The 25,871-nt window shown below is 34.9% G+C and overlaps 2 protein-coding genes across 2 annotated transcripts in view; both read left to right on the forward strand.

Annotated features, from left to right (window-relative positions):
* The first annotated feature begins 500 nt into the window (after positions 1–500).
* On the forward strand, positions 501–17,336 carry LOC116145615 (guanine nucleotide exchange factor SPIKE 1). Its single transcript, XM_031431060.1, has 31 exons — positions 501–800; positions 931–1,049; positions 1,176–1,338; positions 1,438–1,544; positions 1,679–1,791; positions 1,913–1,968; positions 2,043–2,140; positions 2,270–2,407; positions 2,847–3,158; positions 3,473–3,751; positions 4,539–4,706; positions 4,798–4,989; positions 5,153–5,196; positions 6,138–6,207; positions 6,772–6,933; positions 7,862–7,969; positions 8,280–8,317; positions 9,140–9,284; positions 9,820–9,946; positions 10,389–10,582; positions 11,017–11,147; positions 11,371–11,446; positions 11,650–11,760; positions 12,497–12,679; positions 13,130–13,273; positions 13,470–13,643; positions 13,787–14,134; positions 14,237–14,563; positions 15,122–15,307; positions 15,753–16,727; positions 16,808–17,336. Exons 2-31 carry the CDS (start codon positions 939–941, stop codon positions 17,060–17,062), a joined length of 5,535 nt encoding a protein of 1,844 aa, XP_031286920.1. The 5' UTR covers positions 501–800; positions 931–938; the 3' UTR covers positions 17,063–17,336.
* Positions 17,337–18,284: 948 nt separating this feature from the next.
* The window catches only part of LOC116145668, a 32,461-nt gene continuing 24,874 nt past the window's right edge, over positions 18,285–25,871 (forward strand). Inside the window, exons 1-9 of the mRNA XM_031431118.1 lie at positions 18,285–18,677; positions 19,322–19,415; positions 20,520–20,563; positions 21,355–21,423; positions 22,195–22,256; positions 22,393–22,594; positions 23,807–23,872; positions 23,973–24,052; positions 24,659–24,808. Of these exons, the coding sequence (XP_031286978.1) occupies positions 18,390–18,677; positions 19,322–19,415; positions 20,520–20,563; positions 21,355–21,423; positions 22,195–22,256; positions 22,393–22,594; positions 23,807–23,872; positions 23,973–24,052; positions 24,659–24,808 (1,055 nt within the window). The 5' untranslated portion in view covers positions 18,285–18,389. The remainder of the gene's footprint in view (positions 18,678–19,321; positions 19,416–20,519; positions 20,564–21,354; positions 21,424–22,194; positions 22,257–22,392; positions 22,595–23,806; positions 23,873–23,972; positions 24,053–24,658; positions 24,809–25,871) is intronic.

Here is a 25,871-nt window from a genome sequence, read left to right on the forward strand (position 1 = left end):
CGTTGGAGAATCAAGGGTTAGAAAAGGATAATAACTAACAAGGTAAAAAGTCTAGCTAAATAGTTATGAATTTGAAGTGAATTATTTCCCAAAAATATATTAAAAAAAAACTTCTCAAAATACGATTATCTTTTTTTAAGAATAAGATCCTTTATTGATCTAATCGTTACTAAAAAATAAAAAAAAATCCGCCACACAACTAAAAATTAGATGCGTTGTTCTTAATGAAGAATTATAAAAACAAAAATAGTCGGAATACACTAGACTATCAAGTCTAACACCGTCTAATATTGTTTAATATGTTTTAATTATTCCATCGAACCATACTGTTAAATACTAAACTTGATATAAGACTATTTAATTTAAAATAATCTATGGTTATATATATTAGTAATATAATATTTATTATTTCATTAAGGTATAAATCAATTATTTTTTAAATAAATACTGCAAATTTTAGGATTTAAAACACCGGAACAATTTAAGATTCCAATGTGATCACGAGACTGTGGTAGGCTTATCAGTACCAGTACCGGGACCGGTACAATTTCAAACGGGCCGGGATAAAGCGTGGTCCTCCACCCAGATAAACATTTTTGGACTCGTTTTGACTCGTGTCTGTCGTCTACTTGACAGTGAGTTTCAAGTAGCGAGGGAGTCAAGACTCTCTCCCTCCCTCTCTCTCTCTCTTTCTCTTTCTCTCGCACTGTGGCGTTTTAGACGTAGTGGTGGTGCGGTTGGTGAATTGTTGTTTTCTCTGTCCCGAGAGATCTCGCATCGCATTACATAACTCGCGAAATGTACGTCTCTTCAAACCCTAGCTTCCTCTTTTCTCTCTCAGATCTGCCGAAATTTCGAATTATTCACGCGCATTTTCAGCTCTTTTAACAACATTCACGTTTTTCTTGTCAATTTCTTTTTTTGGAGAAGTTCGTTCAATGGATGGCTCCGGTAGCGGAGCTGCTAGTGGTGGTGGAGGAGGGGGTGGAGGTAGCCGGTTCAGGAGAATACCTCGCCAGTCTTTTGCTCATCTCAAGTTGGACCCTGTAGTGAGTGTTTTTCTTTTTAAAAATTGTTAGGGCTTTTTGTTAATTATTTGTTGCAATGTGAGTTGGTTAATTGAATTCTAGGTTAAGAATGTGTTTTGTGCTTGTGTTTGGTGATGGTTAATGCAGCTTGATGAGAATTTGGAGCAGTGGCCACATTTGAGTGAACTGGTTCAGTGTTATAGAAGTGATTGGGTTAAAGATGAGCATAAGTATGGTCATTATGAAAGCGTTAGTCCTCCATCATTTCAAACTCAGATTTTTGAAGGGCCCGATACTGATATTGAGACGGGTAATTGTTTTGTTTTATTTTATGTTGGGTTGTGTTTTGTAGTGTTTGTTGTTGAAGTTTGGTGTTTGTGAAATGACTTTGATATGTCTCTTTATGCAGAAGCGCGACTTGCTAGTGCGAGGCGAGGGAAGGCTGAAGATGGAACTGATGATGACATGCCAAGTACTTCTGGAAGACAATACTCCGATGCTGCTGATGTTTCGAAGGTTTTCTGTTTGGAGTATTTGTTTTATTGTCTCACTTTTCAACTTCTTTGTTCTTCCACTTTGTGACTTTGAAGATATGTTCATTTCTTATGATTTTTGACTTATCCTTTCTGCACTTTCTGATGTACTTGTAGCATTTTGGTCAATCTCCTCTCCCTGCTTATGAACCTGCTTTTGACTGGGAAAATGAGAGGTCAATGATATTTGGTCAAAGAATTCCAGAAACCCCTATGTCACAGTATGGCAGGTCTAAATCTTGTTGCATAGTATATGTCTTCTAGCAGCATTTCCAGTGGTTTTTTTTTCCTGAAAATTTATTTATATATCTTATCTGAGGGCTCCCCTTATTTCCTCGATTGTGCTCTCAGTGGGTTGAAGATCTCTGTGAAAGTTTTGTCTCTAGCATTTCAAGCCGGGCTAGTTGGTGAGTTTCTGTTTTATTTTGGTAACTACCACAAGTTTCGGGCTTTGACTTAACTCTCTCTCACGTTATTACAGAGCCTTTCTATGGTACAATTTGCCTGTATAATAGGGAGAGAAGAGAAAAATTGTCTGAAGATTTCTATTTCCGAGTTTTACCATCTGAAATGCAGGATGTAAGCCGTCAAATCTATTAGCTTTTCTCTATTTATCCTCACCCTTTCAATGAATTTTGTTTTTCTATAATCACTTGATTTTTGCTTACTCTAATTAAAGAGTATACTGTTTCCTCCTGTGATTGGCAGGCTAAAATATCATACGAACCTCGTGGTATGTTCTATTTAGATGCTCCATCATCATCCATTTGTCTGCTAATCCAGTTAGAGCGGCCTGCTTCAGAAGAAGGGGGAGTTACGCCGTCTGTTTATTCACGCAAAGAACCAGTATGTCCAATAATATCCTTATTTTTCTTTCTTATTTCTTATTAAACGGAAGAACCGCATATGTGAGGCTTTTTTTTAAAATTCTTTTTTTCTTTTTAACTTTGAGCTTTTTGATCTTTTGTTTCTCAATTAAAGATGCTGGGTGGAAGAGATCTTTTTTTTCTCGTTTACTTGCCTGTTCTTTTACTACCCTTTGGTTTGTAAGGTGTGTTAGCCCCTGAACTGTTTTACTGAAATCGTCCCTTATAAAAACCAAGTGTCTGGTATATGATGCTGGCTTAGTAACTACCATGAGGTCAAGGGTAGCAAAGAAAAAATAGAGATTTGAAGTTGGCTATGCAGACACTGAAACAAATTCTATGTCTTCTTACAAAATGTATGGATTATATTTCTCTGTAAGATGATTTTATTTTTTTGTACCTATCTGATTTCTGAACAGGTGCACTTGTCAGAGAGAGAAAGGCAGAAACTGCAGGTGTGGTCTCGGATTATGCCTTACAGAGAGTCCTTTGCGTGGGCTATTGTTCCGTTATTTGACAACAACATTGGTGCAGTTTCTGGTGGATCTGCTTCCCCTAGCAGTCCTCTTGCTGCCAGCGTGTCTGGATCAAGTTCCCATGAGGGTGTGTTTGAGCCCATTTCCAAGATCACGTTAGATGGGAAGCTGGGATATTCAAGTGGAAGTTCCATTGTAGTTGAAATATCCAACTTAAATAAAGTAAAGGAAAGCTATACCGAGGAGTCACTTCAGGTGTGGTGGTGGTCAGCTCTTTTGCTTTTTTAGCTATTGTAATGCCCTTGCTTGTTTTGGCTTATAATCTATGTATGAAATTGTTGCTAGTATCTAGTATAGTTGGTTGATTCTCACAGATCATATCCAAATATGTACACACACACATATCTGCTCATATGCTTATGTCAAGTATGGAAGATATCACTATAGCTTTTTGGCCCTTGTTTCATTGGGGCTTCATTTTCGCTCCAGCTAGACTGTTCCATACTTGTATTAGGTCACTGTGGCATCTTCTAATATTCTATCTCTTTTGGCCTTTCTAACAATTATAGGATCCTAAACGCAAAGTTCACAAACCAGTAAAAGGTGTTTTAAGATTGGAAATTGAGAAGCATCAGACAGGGCAAGCTGATTTGGAGAACATATCAGAAAGTGGCAGTGTGACAAATGATTCCATTGATTTAGGGGACCGTGTTACAGATTTGACTTTTGCTAAGTGCCCCAGTAATGGTTCAGATGGGCCTCAGACTAGCAACTCTAAGTGGACTTCCAGTGACGGGAAAGAAGTTTCTGGAAATGGGTCAAATGCATCAGATTTTAATGCCGATGATGTAAGTGCAACCCATTCTTGTGATGGTACTTGTTAACTAGCCTCTCCTAAGTGGTAATTTACCTCTTTTCTCAACACATTAACATAAGAAATGGTATGTAATTTTTATTTTGTTTTAGTTTTATTTCATTTGGAAGTTGATACAACCCTCATTTGGCTTATAGCATGTGTAAATTTTGCCATCAATTGATTTGTTGATTGATGCTTTTTTGTGTGCCACTCCTGGCTTGGTAAACTATGATAAGTATAGAGATGAAAGAGTCGATTATAAAGAAGTGAACTATATGAATTTGAGTGTGGTGATGAAGATAGCTTTGGCAATTTTAGAATATTGTTGTACAAAGTTTGCATTTATGCAGGTTTTCCTTAAAAGATGGTTCTCTTTCCAGAGCATAATTCTAACAGTTGACATTTTTGAGGTTGGAGCAATGATTCTCCTGTGCTATTCAGTTTTAAATTTTTTCTAAGATTCATGGTTGAATCAAGTTATGGTTTCCCTCTCATGATCAATAAACTATTACTTGACATGCATTGAAAGGAACATGAGTAATTAGGATCCCGTTGAAACCCTTTCGAAGTGGGGGTCTCCTTTTTATTCAAGTTCTAAACTGCGGAAGCCCCCCATTTATGTATTGCCTGATAGATTTTTGGTCCTTAATCCCATGTCCTTTTGATTCATGTATTTTGTGTGCTTAGAGAATTTTGATATGGATGGAACTTCCGGTCAACTCTTGCACCTTGAAATTTCTGTTACCAATTCATTAATACCTATGTTGATTAACTCTCAGTTTCAAGCTTTTGACTTCCGCACCACAACAAGAAATGAGCCCTTCTTGCAACTCTTTCATTGCCTATATGTATATCCCTTGAGTGTAAGTTTGAGTCGAAAGAGGAACTTGTTCGTTCGGGTTGAACTACGGAAGGATGATACTGATGTTCGTAGACAGCCTTTAGAGGTAAACCTGTTAATTGCTATTCTATATTAAGAGTTGTTTGCTTTCTGAACTTCTTCTTACTTGTTTTAGTGGGTTTGACTAATATGACTAGGCAATGTATCCGAGGGAGCCAGGCGTGTCACTCCAGAAGTGGGCTCACACACAAGTCGCTGTTGGGACTAGGGTTGCTTACTACCACGATGAAGTTAAAGTTTCACTGCCTGCTATCTGGACACCACTGCATCACCTTTTATTCACATTCTTCCATGTTGATCTGCAGACGAAACTAGAAGCTCCAAAACCTGTAAGTTGTACTTGTATTATCTTCTTAAAAAATCCATGTTGCTATATCATTCCTTATGTCTGAATTGTTATTATTATTTTTTAACTCTACAAAATGCCATGGAGCTTTGTCAATTTTCCTATATTTTCTGTGGGGATTATCATTTTGTTCATTCACTTAACAGGTAGTTATCGGATATGCGGCACTTCCATTGTCTACGCATGCTCAGTATGTATATTCTTTATATTTGATCTTCCTATTTCGTCTAAGAACTTAAATTAGAAAGTTTTCTTCCATATATATTTTTTTTTTTGGTGCACCATCATTTTACGATTGCTTATATTCATTTATTTCATGTTAATGTAAACAATAATACTATATTTACAAAGAAATCTTACAAAGATTTCCATACAAAGTGAGGTAGCAAAAAATGAATGGAAGAGTGAAACAAAAAGTCAAACTTATTATAATCACTTTTCTATTCATTTTTTGCCACATTATTTTGTATAAGAATCTTTATAAGATTTCTTTGTAAGTGTAACATTATTCTAATGTAAATCAACTTTTGTTATGCTTTAGTGACTCACAGAGCAAGTTAGAAAAAGAGGCATTGTAATTTTTCACTGGGATTGTATTTGTTTTAATTGGAGTATTAATATTTGGGATGTGCCATGTGAATTCTAGCACAGGTCTTATGTGAATGTGTTATAATTTAATTAACAGAATGTTGTTGGATTTTCGTCTTTCATTTCCCTTTTTTCTTCTTGTGATCCTTTGGTTCGTTCTAACTTTCATGTATTTTCTTTGTTAATATTAATTTTCTTCTGTTTCTTAACAAAAAAGAAAAAAAGAAAAAGAAGAACATGGAGTTAACACATGAGACCTCTTGGTTTACCTGGCTCTGATACCTTTTTAAGTAATCGTTAATCACATAATTATAGAGGAAATGATTCAACGTAAATGTCTAGATTGTAACCGATGGATTTCCTGACCAATTTGTGTAGTGTCATTTGGTGCTCGCAACTTTTAGAAAGTTGCAAGAAAGAATTTGATTTTGAATCATTTCAATTACACGATCTTGCCAAATTTATTTTAAGAGTTTAACTATCAATTATATTTTGAAGTACCATTGTTGATGTTAATAGCTATAATGTAATGAATATTCTCAGGTTGCGATCAGAAATTTCCTTACCAATAATGAAAGAACTGGTTCCACATTATCTCCAGGATTCAGGCAAGGTATGTATGAGCAGGATATAATCGATATATATTATATGTCATTATTTATATTATGAGATGTTTTATTAAATATTATATCTGATTTGATGTGTCTTTCTTCCTCTCAATATTTTCTGGTTGCACATCAAATTTAGCCTGAGTTTACAAAACGGTTTGATTGTCTTCCACTTTTTAATGCTTTATTAACTAAGGAGGCGCAAAAAAGGGGAAAAAAAAGAGTAGAAACGGGTAGGTGATATTATAATGTTAAGATTTGACTTTTTCTAACTAATTTTGACCAATTGCATCTTTGCTTTTTTGCGTGTAAGGCTTCAATTCTTTTTATGCATTTCTCCTGCCTGAGTTATTGAAATAATCGTATTAATTTAGTTGAGATTGGCCATTATTGTTGCTGCTTATGAACAATATCTGAGGTCTTATGGGCTGGAAACTCTTACATTTTATGTGGAATAATTTTCGTCTTGTTGAAAAGATGATTCTATTCTGAGACAGCAGGTATTTTTTTTGGCCTGAGAATTTTGGTTTATCTTCTGGATTATCCTTATGGTTATTACCATTTGATAGGAGAGGCTGGACTATCTGGAAGATGGCAAAACTGCTTTTAAATTGCGCTTAAGGCTTTGTTCATCTTTGTACCCTGTTAATGAACGGATTAGGGATTTCTTTCTTGAGTATGATAGACACACTCTTCGAACAAGCCCACCTTGGGGTTCTGAACTTCTGGAGGTATTCTTTTGGTTATTGCATTTTCTTTCACTTCTTTTTGTGCATTCTTGTTTATCTTTCACGTGGGTGTTCATAATTATAATTGATCTCATTAGTTTTAGGTCTCCAATGAAATCAATTGTAAGCATATGCAAACTTATGAATGTAACCTGTTATGGCGTAAATGCCACATTAGGCCTTACCTATCAGCTCTTAAAGTTTTTGGTCAAGTGATTAAATTGTATCAGAGCCAGGTCAAACAAGTGGTCTTATGCTATAATCCCCCATTGGATTAAATAAATACAATAAGTTTTGTTGGTGTATATTCTTGTATTTGTGCACCTTGAAGTCATGTCTTGCATGTGAAGGGACATGTTAAAGCTGAAAAATTGTTTGCTGTTCCCTTACTGTGAAATTTTGAATCCAGTAATTACCTAACATTAGTAAGGAAGAAGTCAAGGCCAAGTCGTTTTTTGTAGTATAATGGTATATATGTGTGTTGGTGCACCTCCCCCCCCCCTCAGAGTTGTTGCAATTGTAGCTGTAATGTGGAATTCCAGTATTATCTGTAATCAGTCATGGCTTAGCAACATCAATAAAGTTTGAAATAATAAATTGCAGAGAAATATTTATAACAGTTTCCTTCGCGAAGTTATTAGGCAAGAAAAAGTGTGCAGAATAAAGCAGAATAGAGGTGGGACTGGGGCTTGGACAATGAGGAGGTTTTAGTATATGGAAACTTGTGTTATCATTCTGGGTTCTTTTGGTAATATCAATATGTCTTTAATAGTCTCAATATTGCCTTATGTATATAATTTTTAGAGATTATTTTATCTATTAGGAATAGGGTTCTTTTTGCTGTGCTTCATATTACACGTATTTGTTACTACATTTTAAATTGCGTGGAATGGGATTTGAGTAAGCCAAATTTGTATAATTTCATTTGCAGGCCATCAATAGTTTGAAGAATGTTGATTCCACTGCTTTGCTTCAGTTTCTTCATCCGGTTTTGAATATGCTTCTCCATCTGATAGGCAATGGCGGAGAAACACTTCAGGTTTTCAGATGACTTTTTGCCTGTAGCTTCCTTTGCAAATCTGTCACTGATCACTAAGTCATATTTCTGAGTTTCTTCTTTCAATAGTGGTCTTAACGTGTGTCCTAGGGGCACTTGTTAATGTTACAGAATTACAAAATTTTGATTATAACAAATATGTCCTTAGGGCATATGTTAAGACCACTTTTTTTCCAGTGCAATATGTTCTTTGTTCTCATGTCTGTTAATTTTTCTTTACTATTTTACTTTCTTTGAACTTTATGCCTTGTATTGCCATTTCAATTATTGTTTTTTTTTTCTGTTGCTTCAGGTTGCAGCCTTCAGAGCCATGGTTAATATCTTAACTAGGTATGCTTTCCAGTGTGTTGATTTACTTGGGCTGGGGGTTTTATTTTTCATAAATGAATATATACCATCACAAGTGTCTGTGAGATAGCTCTCAGTGTCTAGTCTTTTCGAAGAATTTTGAGTGCTTATTTTTGTATATAAATATTTCTGAGAGCACTGTGGTAGGATAAGAATTTTAGAATACGAAAATCAACTTAATAATACATCCACTTCATGTACTTTTATTTGACATGGAAGCAAGTAGGTAGGCTTTTGTATTATTTAATCTTTTATACTTATTATATCTTGGCCTTCAGTTTAAAAGGGGTTTCAAGATGCATATTTTTATTTTTATTTATTTATGCATCTTAATTGCGAAGGAGCCTTGGGATGTTTTTGGATAGATAAATTTCATTTTGGATTAGGAATAGGATGATATATATTGTGGGTTAACCACAAATTTTCTGAGGCTGTTTTGTTCAACTTGGATACCCCTCAGGTTTTTCAAGATTCTATTTTTGTTGATATCCATCTTAATCAGCATGGAGTCTTGGGGTAATTTTGGATGGATAAATTTTATTTCGGTTTAGGAAGGGGATGATATAATTTTGAGCCTTCAACAGTTGCTTCTGGGCTGTGTTGGTATAAGTTAGATACCCCTCAGGAATTTTTGTTTTGGTTGTTGTATGCCTGTTTACACTGGAGTCACTTCTTAAATCACTATTAATACAGTTCCTTTAGTTTCTTATTGGAAAAAAGCAAGTGGATATTGGGCTAGCCTTTTCTGTTTTATCATTGCATTTTAATTTTTATATCTAAAATGTGCCGAGTTTTGTTGTGTAGGGTGCAGCAGGAGTCAGTTGACGATGCTGAGCGGAATCGTTTTCTTGTCAACTATGTAGATTATGCCTTTGATGACTTTGGTGGTCGTCAACCTCCTGTCTATCCTGGTTTGTCCACTGTGTGGGGTAGCTTGGCTCGCAGTAAGGTATTCTAGTGAAACTGTTATGCCCATTGGTGAATAAGCTCATTGGTGAATAAGCATTAGCTTATTGCTATCACAACCATTATTAAATTTGTGTTTATTCGTGTGTTGCTCTTTTCTCCTTAAAATATCTAAAATATCTTCTTTAAAACATGTGGCCTTAATAAGGAAAAGAAAGGCTCCCTTTAACACATGATTCTGCAATTAACATACAAAAATTAGTATTTTTGGGGAATGTCATCTTTGGAAATTTATGATTGCTCCCTTTCTGTGTTGGTTTCAAATGAATTTCATGGACATTCCTTTTGCTTTTATTCCTTTTTTATTTGTTTATTTTTCTATGAAGGGATTTGAAAACTGTTGTCTGATTTGATTGTTGCCTTTAATTGTCTTCTCTAGCTGTTATGATTTTACTCTTTGGTACTGCTGGTCTACTTCAAATTTCTCTTTAAAGCTTGTTGTGTCTTAATAAAAAAATTAAAACTGTTTAAGACTGATTTTCTTCTTTCCAGTTCCCTGATTAACGACTATTCTGCAGGCTAAGGGTTACCGTGTAGGACCAGTATATGATGATGTTCTTGCAATGGCTTGGTTTTTCCTTGAGCTAGTTGTTAAGTCAATGGCACTGGAGCAGACACGTCTTTTCTATCACAGTCTTCCATTAGGTAGGTCCAAAAACTAGGAAATTTCATTCTATCATCCCTAGCATTTGCTTTGATCATCTTAGTATTGTCTAAAGCAATGCTATTTATCTTTTGTTTCTGAATCGGTCTATATTTTAATATAGGCCTGTCTGTTCTTATATGGCAATATTAAATAGTTTTAGTTTTTTTAATTTTATATATCTTCAGTTGATTTGAAGAGCACTATTTCGTTCCACCATTTAATTGCTCTGGAGTGTATTTGGTTGAAATTCTCTTGCTGCTTTGTTGATTTCCTTTCAGTATGTGTTTTTCTTGTTCTATATTACATCAACTGTATTGTCCATGGTGAATTTAAAATGTTAAATGTCAGTCAAAATCCTGTCATGTAAAATAAAATTTTGAATTAATTCTTTTGTTGATATTGTTTTCTCAACATTTATTTGGTTTTTACTTTATGACATAGGTGAAGATGTTCCCCCAATGCAACTGAGAGATGGTGTATTCAGATGCATAATGCAGCTGTATGATTGCCTTCTTACAGAAGTGCATGAGCGTTGTAAGAAAGGGTTAAGCCTGGCAAAACGCTTGAACAGTAGCTTGGCCTTCTTTTGCTATGACCTTTTGTCCATTATTGAACCTCGGCAAGTCTTTGAACTGGTATGCTTTTCATCTAATTGCCAGGCTTAAATTCATCTGCTGACATGCTCATTTGATGGATGTATGTCTAGGTGGAATATTATAATACCTTTAATTTACAATTATTATTGTTGTTACTTTTCGACAAGAGATTCACCATTAGATATTGATACATGGCTTTGGTACAACATCAGTAGGCTTGAAAGACTTATTACAGGTCAAGCACATGACATCCCCTAGACTTTATGAGGACTATAACAGCTGACACCTTTACAAGTTTTGATGATAATGCAAATTCTTGCTTGCTAGCTACTCACTGTATAAAATCCAACTCAATAAACTCACTGTTTCTGGTATATTTGCCCCCAAAGTTTTAATGCTGTAACCTCCTTTTAGTACAGAGAGATCAGAATTGTAGCTGGAATATTTACACAATTAATTTTGTACCCCTGCAGGTGTCCTTGTACCTGGACAAGTTTTCTGGGGTATGCCAGTCAGTTCTGCATGATTGCAAGCTCATATTCTTGCAGATCATATGTGATCATGATCTTTATGTGGAAATGCCAGGAAGAGACCCTTCAGATAGGTACTTTAACAATTGAAATCTTCTGCCCTTTTTTTTCTTCTTAATTAATACCTTTACTACTTCCATATGGTAAATTTGGTGTTTCGAGAACATATCAATATGCTTTTCATAACCTGTGGTTTTTTGTTCAGTTACTCTAATTATTGAAAGATGCTATCATTTTTCCTATTTGGTGATGTGTAGTTAATTTTGTTTGCTTGACTGAGTACATTGTAATGTTTAGGAACTACCTTTCATCTGTCTTGATACAAGAGCTTTTCCTAACTTGGGATCATGATGATTTATCTCAGCGAGCAAAGGTTAGTTCTATAACATTAGATTGGACTTGCCTTTGATTCAATTTAATAACTACATAGTACTATTGTTCTAGTTTCCAATTTAAAGAGAAAAAAGCACGCTATCGTTCTTGTGAAATATATTTATATTTCACAAGAATGGTAGTGTGTGTGCATATATATATTGTGTTTATTTTATTGTAACTTAAATCTTTTTGCGAATGAAGGCAGCTAGAATCTTAGTCGTCCTCTTGTGCAAGCATGAGTTTGATGCTCGATACCAAAAGCCTGAGGATAAGCTATATATTGCTCAGTTATATTTTCCACTTATTGGCCAGGTACATGGTATTTTTGATATTTCTGTCTTGATATTTTACATTATAAACATTATCTTTCAGTTATATAAATCTTCATTTGCATTTCCTGAAAATGCAAAGTTAAATGGTGTATTCTTTAGCATATACAGGCATCTATTGCTTGAATTAAATATCTGAATATCTTGTTTTTATACTGGAGGAACTCTATTTGAACAGTATGCTGGTAGCATAACAAATATGTTGTGCATTCTAATTATGGAAAAAATAAAAAACCTTATAACATGGAGTATAACACTGCATTTTATCATTCTACCCTAAAGGTGATTGATTTAGACAGTAACAATATTAGATTAGCGTATTTATATACCAGTATAATATCCCTGGGAAAATCATTTGTAAAATACAAATGAATTTTTTTTTGAAGTACGGGTGTTTCCTAAGAACTTCTGATTACTAGTGGAAGTTAAGGCACAGTAATGTGAAAAAACAAAATCATGACAATGGCATCATTATTTTTTTTCTCTTTTGGTGCAAAAGATTCCAATTTTTATAAGCTGGGCAAAATACATCTTTTTATATGACCATAAAGGTAGAGACAAGAGTTAAACAATGCCAACTCATGCATCACTTGATTAAATCTCATCACTCAGTTTTTTCCTATAATTGCCAGTCGGGGTGCACTGACCTAGTGCTTGTCACCCTGCCTGGAAATAATATCTTTAAATTTTGATTTTAATGACTTTTGTGATATGTGCAGATCCTTGATGAAATGCCTGTCTTTTATAATCTAAATGCTGTTGAAAAGCGTGAAGTTCTAATTGTCGTATTGGAAATTGTGCGGAACCTGGATGATGCATCGCTAGTGAAAGCTTGGCAGCAAAGCATAGCTCGAACCAGATTGTTTTTCAAACTCATGGAGGAATGCCTGAGTCTGTTTGAGGTTGCTTCTAATTTGAACATTCAAGTTCCATTTCCATCAATGTGACTGAGTCTGTTAGGTCCATTTTTATGTCTTTTTTCTTTTTTACATCATGGATAAAGGCATAATTGACATGGTTTGAGTTTACCATATATAATTTCTGCTTTGACTATTTTCAAGGTTTAAAATTGATTGTGGGGCTAATTTGCTTTTAGATGTATCTGATGATTTTACTGTAAAATTAAGCTGTTTTTTGTGTAAATTATATCACACTGGATTTTTTGTTTTTTAGTTATTATGAATTCCCACACTCAAATCAACAGGAAGTGATCAGCTTTCCCTCTACATAATTATAATATGAAACTCATGTTAACCAATTTCTTCTTTTACATGTTAAATTTATTTCTCATGGTACTATTGCTTGCTGTTCTTTGTTACTTATTAACTAAGTCTGCATGATATATCTTACAGCACAGAAAACCGGCTGATGGAATGCTTTTGGGTGCTAGTTCTCGCAGCCCTGTTGGTGAGGGTCCTTCTTCCCCAAAATACTCAGATAGACTCTCACCTGCAATCAACAATTACTTGTCTGAGGCGTCAAGACAAGAAGTCAGAGTGAGTCAATTATCTTGACTGCTCTTTATTATAGAATTAATGGCTTCATCTTTCTTTCTTTGGTTGGTTCTTGTATTTACTGCCTGCTGTGAAGTTATCCTTCAATCACCAAATTTCATTAGTGAAACGCTTCTTGACTCATCTTGCTGTCTTTTTTGGTTTTAATACTCAAACCTCTTCAATTTTTCTAATGCAGCCACAGGGAACTCCTGAAAATAGTTATTTGTGGCAGAGGGTGAATTCCCAGTTAAGCTCCCCTAGCCAGCCATATTCACTGCGAGAAGCTCTTGCTCAGGCACAATCTTCTAGGATTGGAGCTTCGGCCCAGGCACTAAGAGAATCCTTGCACCCAATTTTGAGACAGAAGTTGGTATGGTTTTATGTCAAAATTTCATATTTTAATTTGGTTTCTGTAACTGCACTGTTCAATTTCTAAAGTTATCTGGTCTTTCTCTAGATTATTCAATTGTTTTTGTTGCTTTAGGAAGCTGATAGTTTTTACATCCACTTCAGGAACTTTGGGAAGAAAATTTGAGTGCTGCTGTAAGTCTTCAGGTTTTGGAAATAACTGAGAAATTCTGCATGATGGCTGCCTCTCATAGCATTGCCACTGATTATGGAAAACTTGATTGCATCACCGCCATAGTTATGAGTTTCTTCTCCCGGAATCAGCCAGTTGCTTTCTGGAAAGCTTTCTTTCCTGTCTTCAATCGTGTTTTCGATCTTCATGGGGGAACACTAATGGCTAGGGAGAATGACCGCTTCTTAAAGCAAGTTGCATTCCATCTTCTTCGGTTGGCAGTTTTCCGAAACGACAGCGTCAGGAAAAGGGCTGTTGTCGGGCTGCAGATACTTGTGAGGGTAGGCTCTTTGAGATCTAAAGAATTGCTGCTGCTACTGCCACTGCTACTGCTACCGTTGTTCTTACTAGCCTATGTATATTATTTCTTTCTTTTTTTGCAGAGCTCTCTCTACTTTATGCAAACTGCAAGGCTGAGGGTTATGCTGACAATCACATTGTCAGAGCTCATGTCTGACGTTCAAGTAACTCAAATGAAATCTGATGGAGCACTAGAAGAGAGTGGAGAAGCAAGGCGGCTTCGAAAATCAATGGACGAAATGGCAGATGAATCTAAGAGCCCCAGCCTTAAGGAGTGTGGACTTCCTGAGGATGCTTTATTTGCTGTTCCAGAAAATTTTTCAGAGAATCGGTGGTCTTGGTCAGAAGTGAAATATCTGTCTGACAGTCTTCTTCTGGCCCTTGATGCTAGCCTGGAACATGCACTTTTGGTAAGTTCAAATGATTTTAAAGATTTTACTTGCGACTGCAGTGAGACTGCGTTTTTTAGTTGGAGAGGGCTTGGGAGTGGAGGTTGTTTCCTGTTTTGTGAATTTCCAGTCTGTGCCAGATTCATGTTGGGTTTCAGTGATTTTGTCTGTACTGTCTTTGTTGTTGCACAAGTATGGGAAATGGTTGTTTCTTTCATGTTTTCTTCAAAATCATGTTGTGCGGCTTGGCTCTTCTGTTAGGTTCTTGTAATCTTTAACTGTGTGGCAATGCATGTCTTTGAACCGCCAGATTTACTTATTATTCTTGTATGCCATTATACTACCTGCTTTGCCCTGAATCAGCTTGTAGTCTTGTTAAACATGGCTGTTCTAAGTCAGATAGTTAGTCGTGACAGTTTTAAGAAAGATTATTCCTGGAATGTCTTCAGAGGATAGATTCCTGGTCCCAAACCATCCTCGGTCACTTTACTTACCTGCATGTTGCTATATTGCTTGTATCTAGAATGTGTATCTTATGTTGAACTAATACTTACCTGCCTGTTGCTATTTTTCTCGCAGGGTTCTGTAATGACTATGGATAGATATGCAGCTGCGGAAAGCTTCTATAAACTTGCAATGGCATTTGCTCCTGTCCCGGATCTTCATATAATGTGGTTGCTCCATTTATGTGAAGCACATCAAGAAATGCAGTCTTCGGCTGAAGCAGCACAGTGTGCTGTTGCTGTTGCTGGTGTTGTCATGCAGGTAGGATGCTTTACCGGATGCTTGCAATGCAAATTTTTAAGTAACACCACGTTGGTGATCTGAGTATTGCCATTCTTAAAATTTGAATATGGTGTTTGGGATACAATAGTTTCTAGTGCCTCTTGTCAAAACATAGTTTCCACTTTCTACTGCCAAGTACAATTTTCTTGCAAAATGATATATTAGCTACACATGCAACTGGATGGGAAGACTTGGGTTATTCTCTGCCTGTCGTACATGAAATGAACTACTGCAATGACTCCTTTTAAAACTCCTAATGCATGTTTCTTCTATTACTGTGATCCTGTGATTCAACTACATTTGTTGATTTGGTCTAATTGTTGGCCTTTCTACATTCTGAAAAGCTAATCCAATAATTTGCTTGGGTGATTCTTTATTTGTATATCTTCCATGTTAACTGATCTTTCTGATATATTCTCTGCAGGCCCTTGTGGCAAGAAATGATGGTGTTTGGAGCAAAGATCATGTGGCTGCTCTCCGTAAAATTTGTCCCATTGTCAGTAGTGAAATAACTGCCGAGGCTTCTGCAGCCGAGGTGGAGGGTTATGGTGCTTCAAAGCTCACTGTTGACTCTGCTGTGAAGTACCTACAGCTGGCAAATAAGCTCTTTTCTCAAGCTGAACTCTATCATTTCTGCGCTAGCATTCTAGAACTTGTTATTCCAGTGTATAAAAGCAGGAGAGCGTATGGACAACTGGCTAAATGCCACACATTACTCACTAACATCTATGAATCAATCCTGGAGCAGGAATCAAGCCCAATCCCATTTACTGATGCTACATATTATAGGGTTGGGTTTTATGGTGAGAAATTTGGGAAGCTGGACAGGAAGGAATACGTGTACCGAGAACCCCGTGATGTACGATTAGGTGACATAATGGAGAAGCTTAGTCATATATACGAGTCCAAGATGGATGGCAATCACACATTGCATATTATTCCAGATTCAAGACAAGTGAAGGCAGATGAATTGCAGCCTGGAGTCTGCTACCTACAGATAACTGCTGTTGAAGCAGTCATGGAAGATGAAGATTTGGGGAGCAGAAGGGAAAGAATCTTCTCTCTTTCCACTGGAAGTGTCCGTGCCCGTGTCTTTGACCGATTTTTGTTTGATACTCCATTCACAAAAAATGGTAAGACCCAAGGTGGTCTTGAAGACCAATGGAAGAGGCGAACTGTTCTCGAAACAGAAGGTTCCTTCCCAGCATTGGTGAATAGGCTCTTGGTAATCAAGTCCGAATCCCTTGAATTCTCTCCTGTGGAGAACGCAATTGGGATGATCGAAACACGAACAGCTGCACTACGAAACGAGCTTGAAGAGCCTCGCAGTTCTGAAGGTGATCAACTCCCACGCCTTCAGAGTCTGCAAAGAATCCTTCAAGGCAGTGTTGCAGTTCAGGTAAGTGGCGTTGTTGTCGAATTGGTTCTCTTTACAAGTATATCCATTTTCATCTATAACAAAAAATTACATGTATTCAGGTGAACAGCGGAGTTCTGAGTGTTTGCACAGCCTTCCTATCCGGCGAGCCCGCAACAAGACTACGTTCACAAGAACTGCAGCAACTCATCGCTGCACTCCTCGAATTCATGGCTGTCTGCAAGCGTGCCATACGAGTACACTTTCGACTCATTGGAGAGGAAGACCAAGAGTTCCACACACAGCTTGTGAATGGATTTCAGTCACTCACTGCAGAGTTATCTCATTACATCCCCGCCATTCTCTCAGAGCTATGAAAGTCTCTCTCGGCTGCAGCAAAAATTTGTTGATAGAATTTTGTAATTTTGTATTTGCCTACGATTTGTACACATATTTCACTGATGTTAATATATGTAACCAATGTGCTTGTGTACTATTTTTTCCTTCTGGGCAATTTTTTTGTTTTTCTGTTTTATTGGCTTCAAAATGTAATGGTGCTGCCCCTTTCCTTTCTATGCATTCTTTTGCCCAAGCATTTGTGCTAATTGTGTGAACAGCTGATACCATCCAAAGTTACATTACTGGGGTAAATATGGCTTTGAAATTGGGCAACTTATTGTCCCGGTATATCGACAGGTGTCGTTTGAAGATTCCGTTGACTCGATCAGGACATGGATAAAATGGTAAATTAGTAAGGATTTAAATATGATTCCAATTTTTCCAATTAGATTTATAATCTAAGTAGAGGAGGATATATTTTCTTATTTCTATATTTCAAGAGCGAAATTGGCCTATTCTCAGTCATATTTTATAAAGTTTTGTATTCGGGTTTACGATTCAAGTTCGGGGATTTCTGAATTATTAAAAAATATATATATGCACTAAAGGATTTTTGTTATTATGATAATTCTTATCATAAAGATTGCCATAGATAAATCAATTATCATTTAGTAAGATTGCGTCAATCAATGTTTTAATAACTAATCCGGAGTGAAACCTGACAGAGTTGTTGGGTCTTAGGTTGAACCGTTTGATCGGCCAGTCAAATTGGGTCTCAAAAGGGTTATAAATTTAGCAAATACGCTTCAAAAAATTATAGTTAAACTGATTCAATCGGTGAGTCGAGTTGGGTTTTAAAACACTAGTTTCAATTTCTTTATATAGGAGTTATAAAATATGAATGATCTTTTAAAGTGTGCTTTTAGTGAAAACTAAAATCATTTAAATTAAAAATTGTAACGATCAATAAAGCACATTAATGTATTTTGGTAGGTTTATGCTCTTTAACAGCGCATGCAAAAACCTAAACAGAGTTATTAACAGCTAACTATCAGGTCTTCTGTGATCATTTACAAAACCTAGGGGTGTTCAATTATTAATTCAAATCTTAAGGGGTGGTCTGATCGAACAGAGAAGAAACTTTAAAGGTGAGTTTTAAGTAACCCCATTTACTTTGCTACGTTTAGAAAAAACCCTTTTATAAACCACTCTATATTGCCCATCTCTGTTTAATTATTCCAAACCCGAACAACTCAACAGGGGAAGTCCTTGAAACTTAAGCCCTGGATTCTGTTCAAACTCTTGCGTTTCTCTTCAATACAGCCTCATTCAATCCAACAACTTGAGGCTTTTCAACTGACAATAATGTTCGAAGGGCTGGTGCGTCAGCTGTTGCTGGGGTATTTAGGCCGATACGTGAAAGATATTCAGAAAGAGCAGCTGAAAATCACTCTTTGGAACGAAGAAGTTTTGTTGGAAAACGTGGACTTGATTCTTGAAGCCTTCGATTATCTCCAGTTGCCTTTTGCTCTTAAACAAGGCCGTGTTGGGAGGTTGAGCATCAAAATTCCGTGGAAAAAGCTCGGCTGGGATCCCCTTATTATCACTCTGGAAGATGTTTTTGTTTCTGCATCTCAACGGGATGACCAAGAGGTAACTTTTGAAACCCACTTGGGGAAATGTTATTTTGATCAGTTGTAATGATAAGGGTCATTTTTATTTTGTCACGTTCCGCGTTATTTGTTACTGAAATTGTTAATTTATGGTATTATTTGTAGTTAGGTTGTTGTTTAGTTGTAAGTTCAATGCATAAGGTAATGTTTGGAACCCACATTGGAAATAGTGGAGTATTGGTCTGGTAATGTTACTGGATCAGTTGTGATGAAAAAGGTTCATTTCTATTTGTATAAAATGATATGGTATAGTATAGTATTATTCATATTAGTTACTTATTCACTGCCAAATGGAATGCTTAAATGTTATACAGTGCAAAAAATGGTTACCTTTAGTACTATGTTACACTTTTTGTTTTGCCAAAAAGAGAGTATTATTAGCATGCGTATTTATGAACTAGAATAGTTAAATGTGATGCGAAGTTGGTAATATTATCAATTATGCGCTTTATGTTTATTAAAAGTGAGCTCTAGTTAATTTTACAAAGGTAACGTTTTGAGATATTGAAATCTGTTGTCATTGGTAATGTTACTAGGATATAGCATGTTCTTGTATGTTTATGAAAGACATGATATTGATGTCTCTAGTTGAATGGATTTGTACTGTTTTGAAATTTGTGGCAGTGGAGTTTGGAGGAAGTTGAAAGAAGAGAATTTGCTGGAAAAAAGGCTAAACTTGCTGCTGCAGAGCTGGCAAAGTTGTCTAGGCGCGTATGTGGTGAGCTTTTGACTTCCGTATTCAAATTTCAGTTATGTCTTTGATTTCACAGAATATTGTTTAGAATGCAACTGAATGCATTGGTTATACAATTATAGTTACACTTATAATCTTCTCAACCTTGCCTCATCCATTATCTGTTTGTATTTTCTGGAACTTACTATGATATGATGATCCTTTCTTTTCACAATTATGGAATGAAAATGTTCTTTAATATTCATGCATACTCCACTAAACTTAACTCGAGAAATAGGTCTTCCCAAACTTGGTCTTGGTGATGATTTTGCTTGGTTAGCCTACATGTGTAGAAATTCTAATTTTTTCCTTCTTCAAATTGTATCCTGAAACATCATTTATCTTTTGGTTTTGTTACATGCATTCTGTTCAGAAATCTAAGAGTTTTTTGGTTAAATGTTCTTGTCTATCACTGGGAAGCTATTATTCTAATACATGTTTATGCATTTTGAAAGTTCTAAAGTTTAGAATATAGATACTTGTGGGTGACAGAGGAAGACTTGGAAAGTGAGGGTGCAAAGGGGAGAGAGAGAGGGAGAGAGAATCACGGTCTTGAATTACTAATAGTAGGACCTGGCTATGGTCACTTGGAAATTCTGAGGTATTTTATTAGGAATCTGTTGCCTTATAGGAACCATGAAAGTTTTGAGAAATATACTAGCTAACGGGTGCTACTCTGATAGACCATTATAAGGTTTGCAATCAAGATTATTTAAATAGAGTAATACTACACGTACAAACAAATCTTACAAAGATTTCTATACAAACTGATGTGTTAGAAAATGAATAAAAGAGTGAATATGATGAGTTTGACTTTTTGTATTCACTATTCTATTTATTTTCTGCCACATCAGTTTGTATAAAATTTTTTGTAAGATTTGTTTGTATTTCTAGCACTATTGATTTAAATAAAGTCTTGCTTGTGTTTGCTGATTTCTTTAATAGTCATAAGATTTTTATGGGTCATTCTTCTTCATGTTTTGTATATACTTATTTATTTATTTTGGGCTAGCATGTGGTGATCTTATTGTGTTTGCTTGTATTCACTTTGGAGCACTTGTTGCTGATACTTTGTTCTACTCTCTGCAGATAATCAGACTGGGCAATCATTTATTTCATACATCACTGCTAAGGTAACATAACTCTTAATGGAAATTTGTTATGTTAACTTGTTAAGGTTATAGAGCAAATTGAAGTTTGATTTCTTTTTACTTTATTTAGAGGGATTGGATGGTTGTGTCTTAATTTCCGGAATTTTTTTTTTTTTTTGTCATTTTGAGGGAGCTTTTGTCGTGAAGTTGTTGAAATCATGTTTATTTATTTAATTTTTTTCTATTCATGGACTTTGGTTCACCCCTTTGTATATTAATTTTATTTTAGTGAAATTATTTGGTGTATTATCAAAAGGAAAGACCTATTTTCTTATGTTAATTGATTTTTGATGTGTTGTANGTGTTTGCTTGTATTCACTTTGGAGCACTTGTTGCTGATACTTTGTTCTACTCTCTGCAGATAATCAGACTGGGCAATCATTTATTTCATACATCACTGCTAAGGTAACATAACTCTTAATGGAAATTTGTTATGTTAACTTGTTAAGGTTATAGAGCAAATTGAAGTTTGATTTCTTTTTACTTTATTTAGAGGGATTGGATGGTTGTGTCTTAATTTCCGGAATTTTTTTTTTTTTTTGTCATTTTGAGGGAGCTTTTGTTGTGAAGTTGTTGAAATCATGTTTATTTATTTAATTTTTTTCTATTCATGGACTTTGGTTCACCCCTTTGTATATTAATTTTATTTTAGTGAAATTATTTGGTGTATTATCAAAAGGAAAGACCTATTTTCTTATGTTAATTGATTTTTGATGTGTTGTATTTGAATTTTATGATTCTTTTCTTCTGTAACTTCTCTCTTTTACTTCTAGGTTCTTGATAGCATCCAAGTTTCTATTAGAAACTTCCACATTTTGTACAGTAATATGCAACTTGACTCGGTATGTTACCTATATGCTATGTCTTTTGCTCATTTCTCTATGCTTTTGATTTCTTCTGTTGTATTATTGATTTATGAGATTGAATTTTGCTAAAGCTTGAAATCGAAATGTGGTTGGTATTGGAACCTTTCTTATATGGTACAAGAGTAGATAAAAAATACTCGAGTGAGAAGATCTCCACTTATAGGGGTGTTAAAAACTATACAAAAAAACCTCACAAAACTCTGTGTATCTGTCTAGATTAACTGTGGAGGAACCAGGAAATTACATTTTGGGGGCCTAAGTGTAATATTTAACTAATGAAGGGACCAAATAAAAGGTATATTTAAATATTGCATTGTTAAGTTTTAATGAATAACGGGGGTCAAAGGTAAAAAAATGAAGTTTAAGGGATGAAATTGATATATTTATACATAAAATTTAAGAAATTTTAAGGTAGGACAGGTCTGCCACTGCAGATTAAACAATCCACAAAAATTATATTAAAACCAGACCATTCTAGTTAAGGTGAATAGAGAACTATGTGGAAGCTTTGGCAATGGAGTTTTTAGGATGTAGAGAAGATTTTAGGTTCTCCAGGCCTCCATTGTTTTTCTTTTGGTTCTTTGAGTACCATAAAGCTGAATGTCCAGTTAAAACATGCTTTCCCTGAACCTTAAAAATTATATTAATTGGTCAATAAGTTTTGTTTCTCGAGTATCATGTTTCATTAATTATCTTGAGTAACAATTTATTTATTAAAAAGAGCTTGAATTAGGATGCATTATGCAGGCACAGATGATGTTCGGCTTGAAGTTTTCCAGCTTGACGATTATGAAGCAAAATATGGTTGGGTAAACTTTTCTGTTCTTTCCCTGTACCCTATATATATATATATATATTAATTTTTTGTCCTTTTCTTTTCTTATTTTTATTGTTATGGTTTTGGACTAGATATTATATTCTAAAGTGCACATTTTTTTGTGGCAGGGCTAGAGCGGGGCATGTAAACAAAAGTATTGAGGTTAAAAGTTTGGAGATTTATTGTAGTACATTCCAATCAGATGCTAATTTGATGAGTTCGGACAACACTGGAGATTCCAAATGCTGGAGCATTGTAACAGCTGAAGGTGATGAAAGCAATAAATTCAACCATATATTGAAACCATTGGATGTCTTAATATCACTTACGGTATGCATGCTTCCACATAAATAATGTTGTGCTTCAGCTTCCTAATTTTGCATATGTTCTTTTTTTTTTTTTTCAGATAGTTCTTGATCATATATTTATGCTATTATTAGCTGTTTAGTGCATTTTGAAATTCTTTATAACAGGGAGGTTGGTGTCAAATTTAAATTCTTTAATCTACAATTTATGTAAGAGCATAATGTGATTAAAATTTTTTGGTAGAGTGAAAAAGGACCTTCTTATTTGTTATAATAGCAAAAATATACTTTTTCCTGTTTTTGATTAGCAAGGCTGAAACTACCCTCATCTCCCACTATTTTCGTATTTCTATAATATTCCTTCACACTATTTGGCTCTATAAATGTAGTTTTTATTCTAGGCTTGTCTGCATCACAAATCAGAGTAAATCTTTGAATCTACTGTTAACAACCTCAGTATGGGCAATAGTCTATGCTTAAAAGGTTGAAGAAATCTCAAGATGGTACCAAAACATTCTTAGAGTGTCTTCCAGAAGTAACTAAGAAATCCAACATATTTATCAAAACCTGTGGTAACAGACAATCATGAGATCTAATTATTTACTCTAAAGAATAGCTTTAAAAACTTTGCAACATTGGCGGTCTTAGAATAAAAAATGAAATGAGCCATTTGGAAAATCGAACCGCAAAGAAGACAAAAAATTATGACCACAAACAATCCTTGGCAAATTAAAATGAAATCCATTCTCAGATTACTTGGGAATGTAGGAGGGTGTAGACATCTTTTAGTAGCCTGGGAGCTCAGACTGCTTAGCATTTGAAAACAACAAAGATGCAACTAGCAAATTAAGTTCAAGTAACAATTTTGGTATGAATAATGGATGTTCCTTTTTGAAGTGTCACTTTCTCTCTTCATTATTGGTAGGGTAAGAGTCCCTTGGTTGCTGCTATAAGCTGAGATTTGAACTTTTGAACGTGGTAACAAGGAGTAGATGAAATTCTTTATTACTTAAGCTTTACCTCTCGTGTATGATCAAAAAGGGGTATACCTCATATTAATTAATTTTTTATGACATAAATGTTGAGGTTTTATGTTTCATGTACAGTATTGCCTTTTTACTCTCTAGTTCTGCTCTTTTGTCTCTTACAGTAATTGGTTTTTTAGTAAGTTGTGGATTGTAGGATAAACTTGAGTTGTGTTTTTATTTGTTTTGCTTAATTTTGTTGTTTCATGTAGGTGAACAGATCAGGAAAGCTCGATAATGAACCACAGTATTCTGTCAATGCTGAGATAACTAGATTGGTTAGCTCAGATTTTGAATTGCTTATTATCTTCCATTTGCTTACTAAATAACTAATCAATTAATCTTACAATTTTCTATTCTATATTTTTATTTTTATAGGTCTTGTCATTGGATGAAGTTCAATTGCAGCAAATATTTATTCTATTAGATTACTTATGCACAAGCCGATTAAGGGAAAAGTGAGTTATTTTATTATGCCATGATTAATATTTTCTCTGTTGTTAGTTAATGCTTTTATTTGGTCTGCTTTCATAGTTTTATTTTTGTTATGGTTGTAATTTTGAAGATGCCTGTTTGAGGGGGTTGATTTTGTGTGGGATAAAGTTCAATTTTAGTATCTTTATGGGCTTCAGTTTCTAAACAATTTTGTGATGATTCTTTCTTTTAAATTCTTACAATTGTGAACTGGTTTTTGTTTATGTTTGTCTTTTTCCTTTTTGGTTTTGATTGAATTGTGAAACTTTGCTTATTAGTAGTGGACTGCTGGTTCACCTATATAGCTTCATATCTTTTGTTAATAAAATTTGCTTCCTATATCTTAGTAAAAGAATTGGAATTAGTTTTGCATATTTATCATTTCTATAACTTCATGATAGAGTGTTGTTGATATGTTTATGCGGTGTCTAGCCTCCTATTTTTCCATAAGAAAATAGCTTTTTATTTTGAGATACAAATCTTATAAAGCATCAACAGTCGTAGGTCAGGGTCTTTTGTACTTTAATGATTGACTTTTTCCTCCCTTTACTAGTTTCAATTGAATCTTAACTTTGTATTGGATGATGTAGGTATGGACGTTATCGTCCCAGGTGTAGTCCGTTATCAAGAAAACCAGATGGTTGGCAAAAGTTGTGGTGGCAATATGCTCAGCAATCTATCTTATCAGATGTCCGTAAGAAATTGAAGAAAACTTCATGGAGATACCTTGGACAGCGACTGTAAGTTTAATTTCCCATTAATTAGATTACTTTATACATAGGCATCATGCCGCATGAACGATGAGTTCTTTGTTTGATATTGCTTATTCCTTAAAGACAAAAATTATTTTTCTTATAAAAAAAAAAAATCCACTGAAGTTTAATTTTAGTTATCTAATAATGACAATGTTTGAGGATTGCATTACACAAACACTTTCTTTCTTTTAGTTGTATAATTTAATTTGAACTTCTTTTAAAGTTTTTATCCTGAGGCAAAAATGTTGGAGTCGGACAACACTGGAGATTCCAAATGCTGGAGCATTGTAACAGCTGAAGGTGATGAAAGCAATAAATTCAACCATATATTGAAACCATTGGATGTCTTAATATCACTTACGGTATGCATGCTTCCACATAAATAATGTTGTGCTTCAGCTTCCTAATTTTGCATATGTTCTTTTTTTTTTTTTTCAGATAGTTCTTGATCATATATTTATGCTATTATTAGCTGTTTAGTCCATTTTGAAATTCTTTATAACAGGGAGGTTGGTGTCAAATTTAAATTCTTTAATCTACAATTTATGTAAGAGCATAATGTGATTAAAATTTTTTGGTAGAGTGAAAAAGGACCTTCTTATTTGTTATAATAGCAAAAATATACTTTTTCCTGTTTTTGATTAGCAAGGCTGAAACTACCCTCATCTCCCACTATTTTCGTATTTCTATAATATTCCTTCACACTATTTGGCTCTATAAATGTAGTTTTTATTCTAGGCTTGTCTGCATCACAAATCAGAGTAAATCTTTGAATCTACTGTTAACAACCTCAGTATGGGCAATAGTCTATGCTTAAAAGGTTGAAGAAATCTCAAGATGGTACCAAAACATTCTTAGAGTGTCTTCCAGAAGTAACTAAGAAATCCAACATATTTATCAAAACCTGTGGTAACAGACAATCATGAGATCTAATTATTTACTCTAAAGAATAGCTTTAAAAACTTTGCAACATTGGCGGTCTTAGAATAAAAAATGAAATGAGCCATTTGGAAAATCGAACCGCAAAGAAGACAAAAAATTATGACCA

Source organism: Pistacia vera, unplaced genomic scaffold, assembly GCF_008641045.1.
Source record: "Pistacia vera cultivar Batoury unplaced genomic scaffold, PisVer_v2 Contig464, whole genome shotgun sequence".
NCBI classification, from domain to species: Eukaryota; Viridiplantae; Streptophyta; class Magnoliopsida; order Sapindales; family Anacardiaceae; genus Pistacia; species Pistacia vera.

Excerpts from the sequence above, each read along its gene's own strand:
- LOC116145615 (XM_031431060.1), top strand. The coding sequence starts at position 939 with ATGGATGGCTCCGGTAGCGGAGCTGCTAGTGGTGGTGGAGGAGGGGGT. Across the intron at positions 1,792-1,912 it reads CCTATGTCACAGTATGGCAG|TGGGTTGAAGATCTCTGTGA; the intron begins GTCTAAATCTTG and ends TTGTGCTCTCAG. Across the intron at positions 13,644-13,786 it reads CAATTTTGAGACAGAAGTTG|GAACTTTGGGAAGAAAATTT; the intron begins GTATGGTTTTAT and ends CATCCACTTCAG.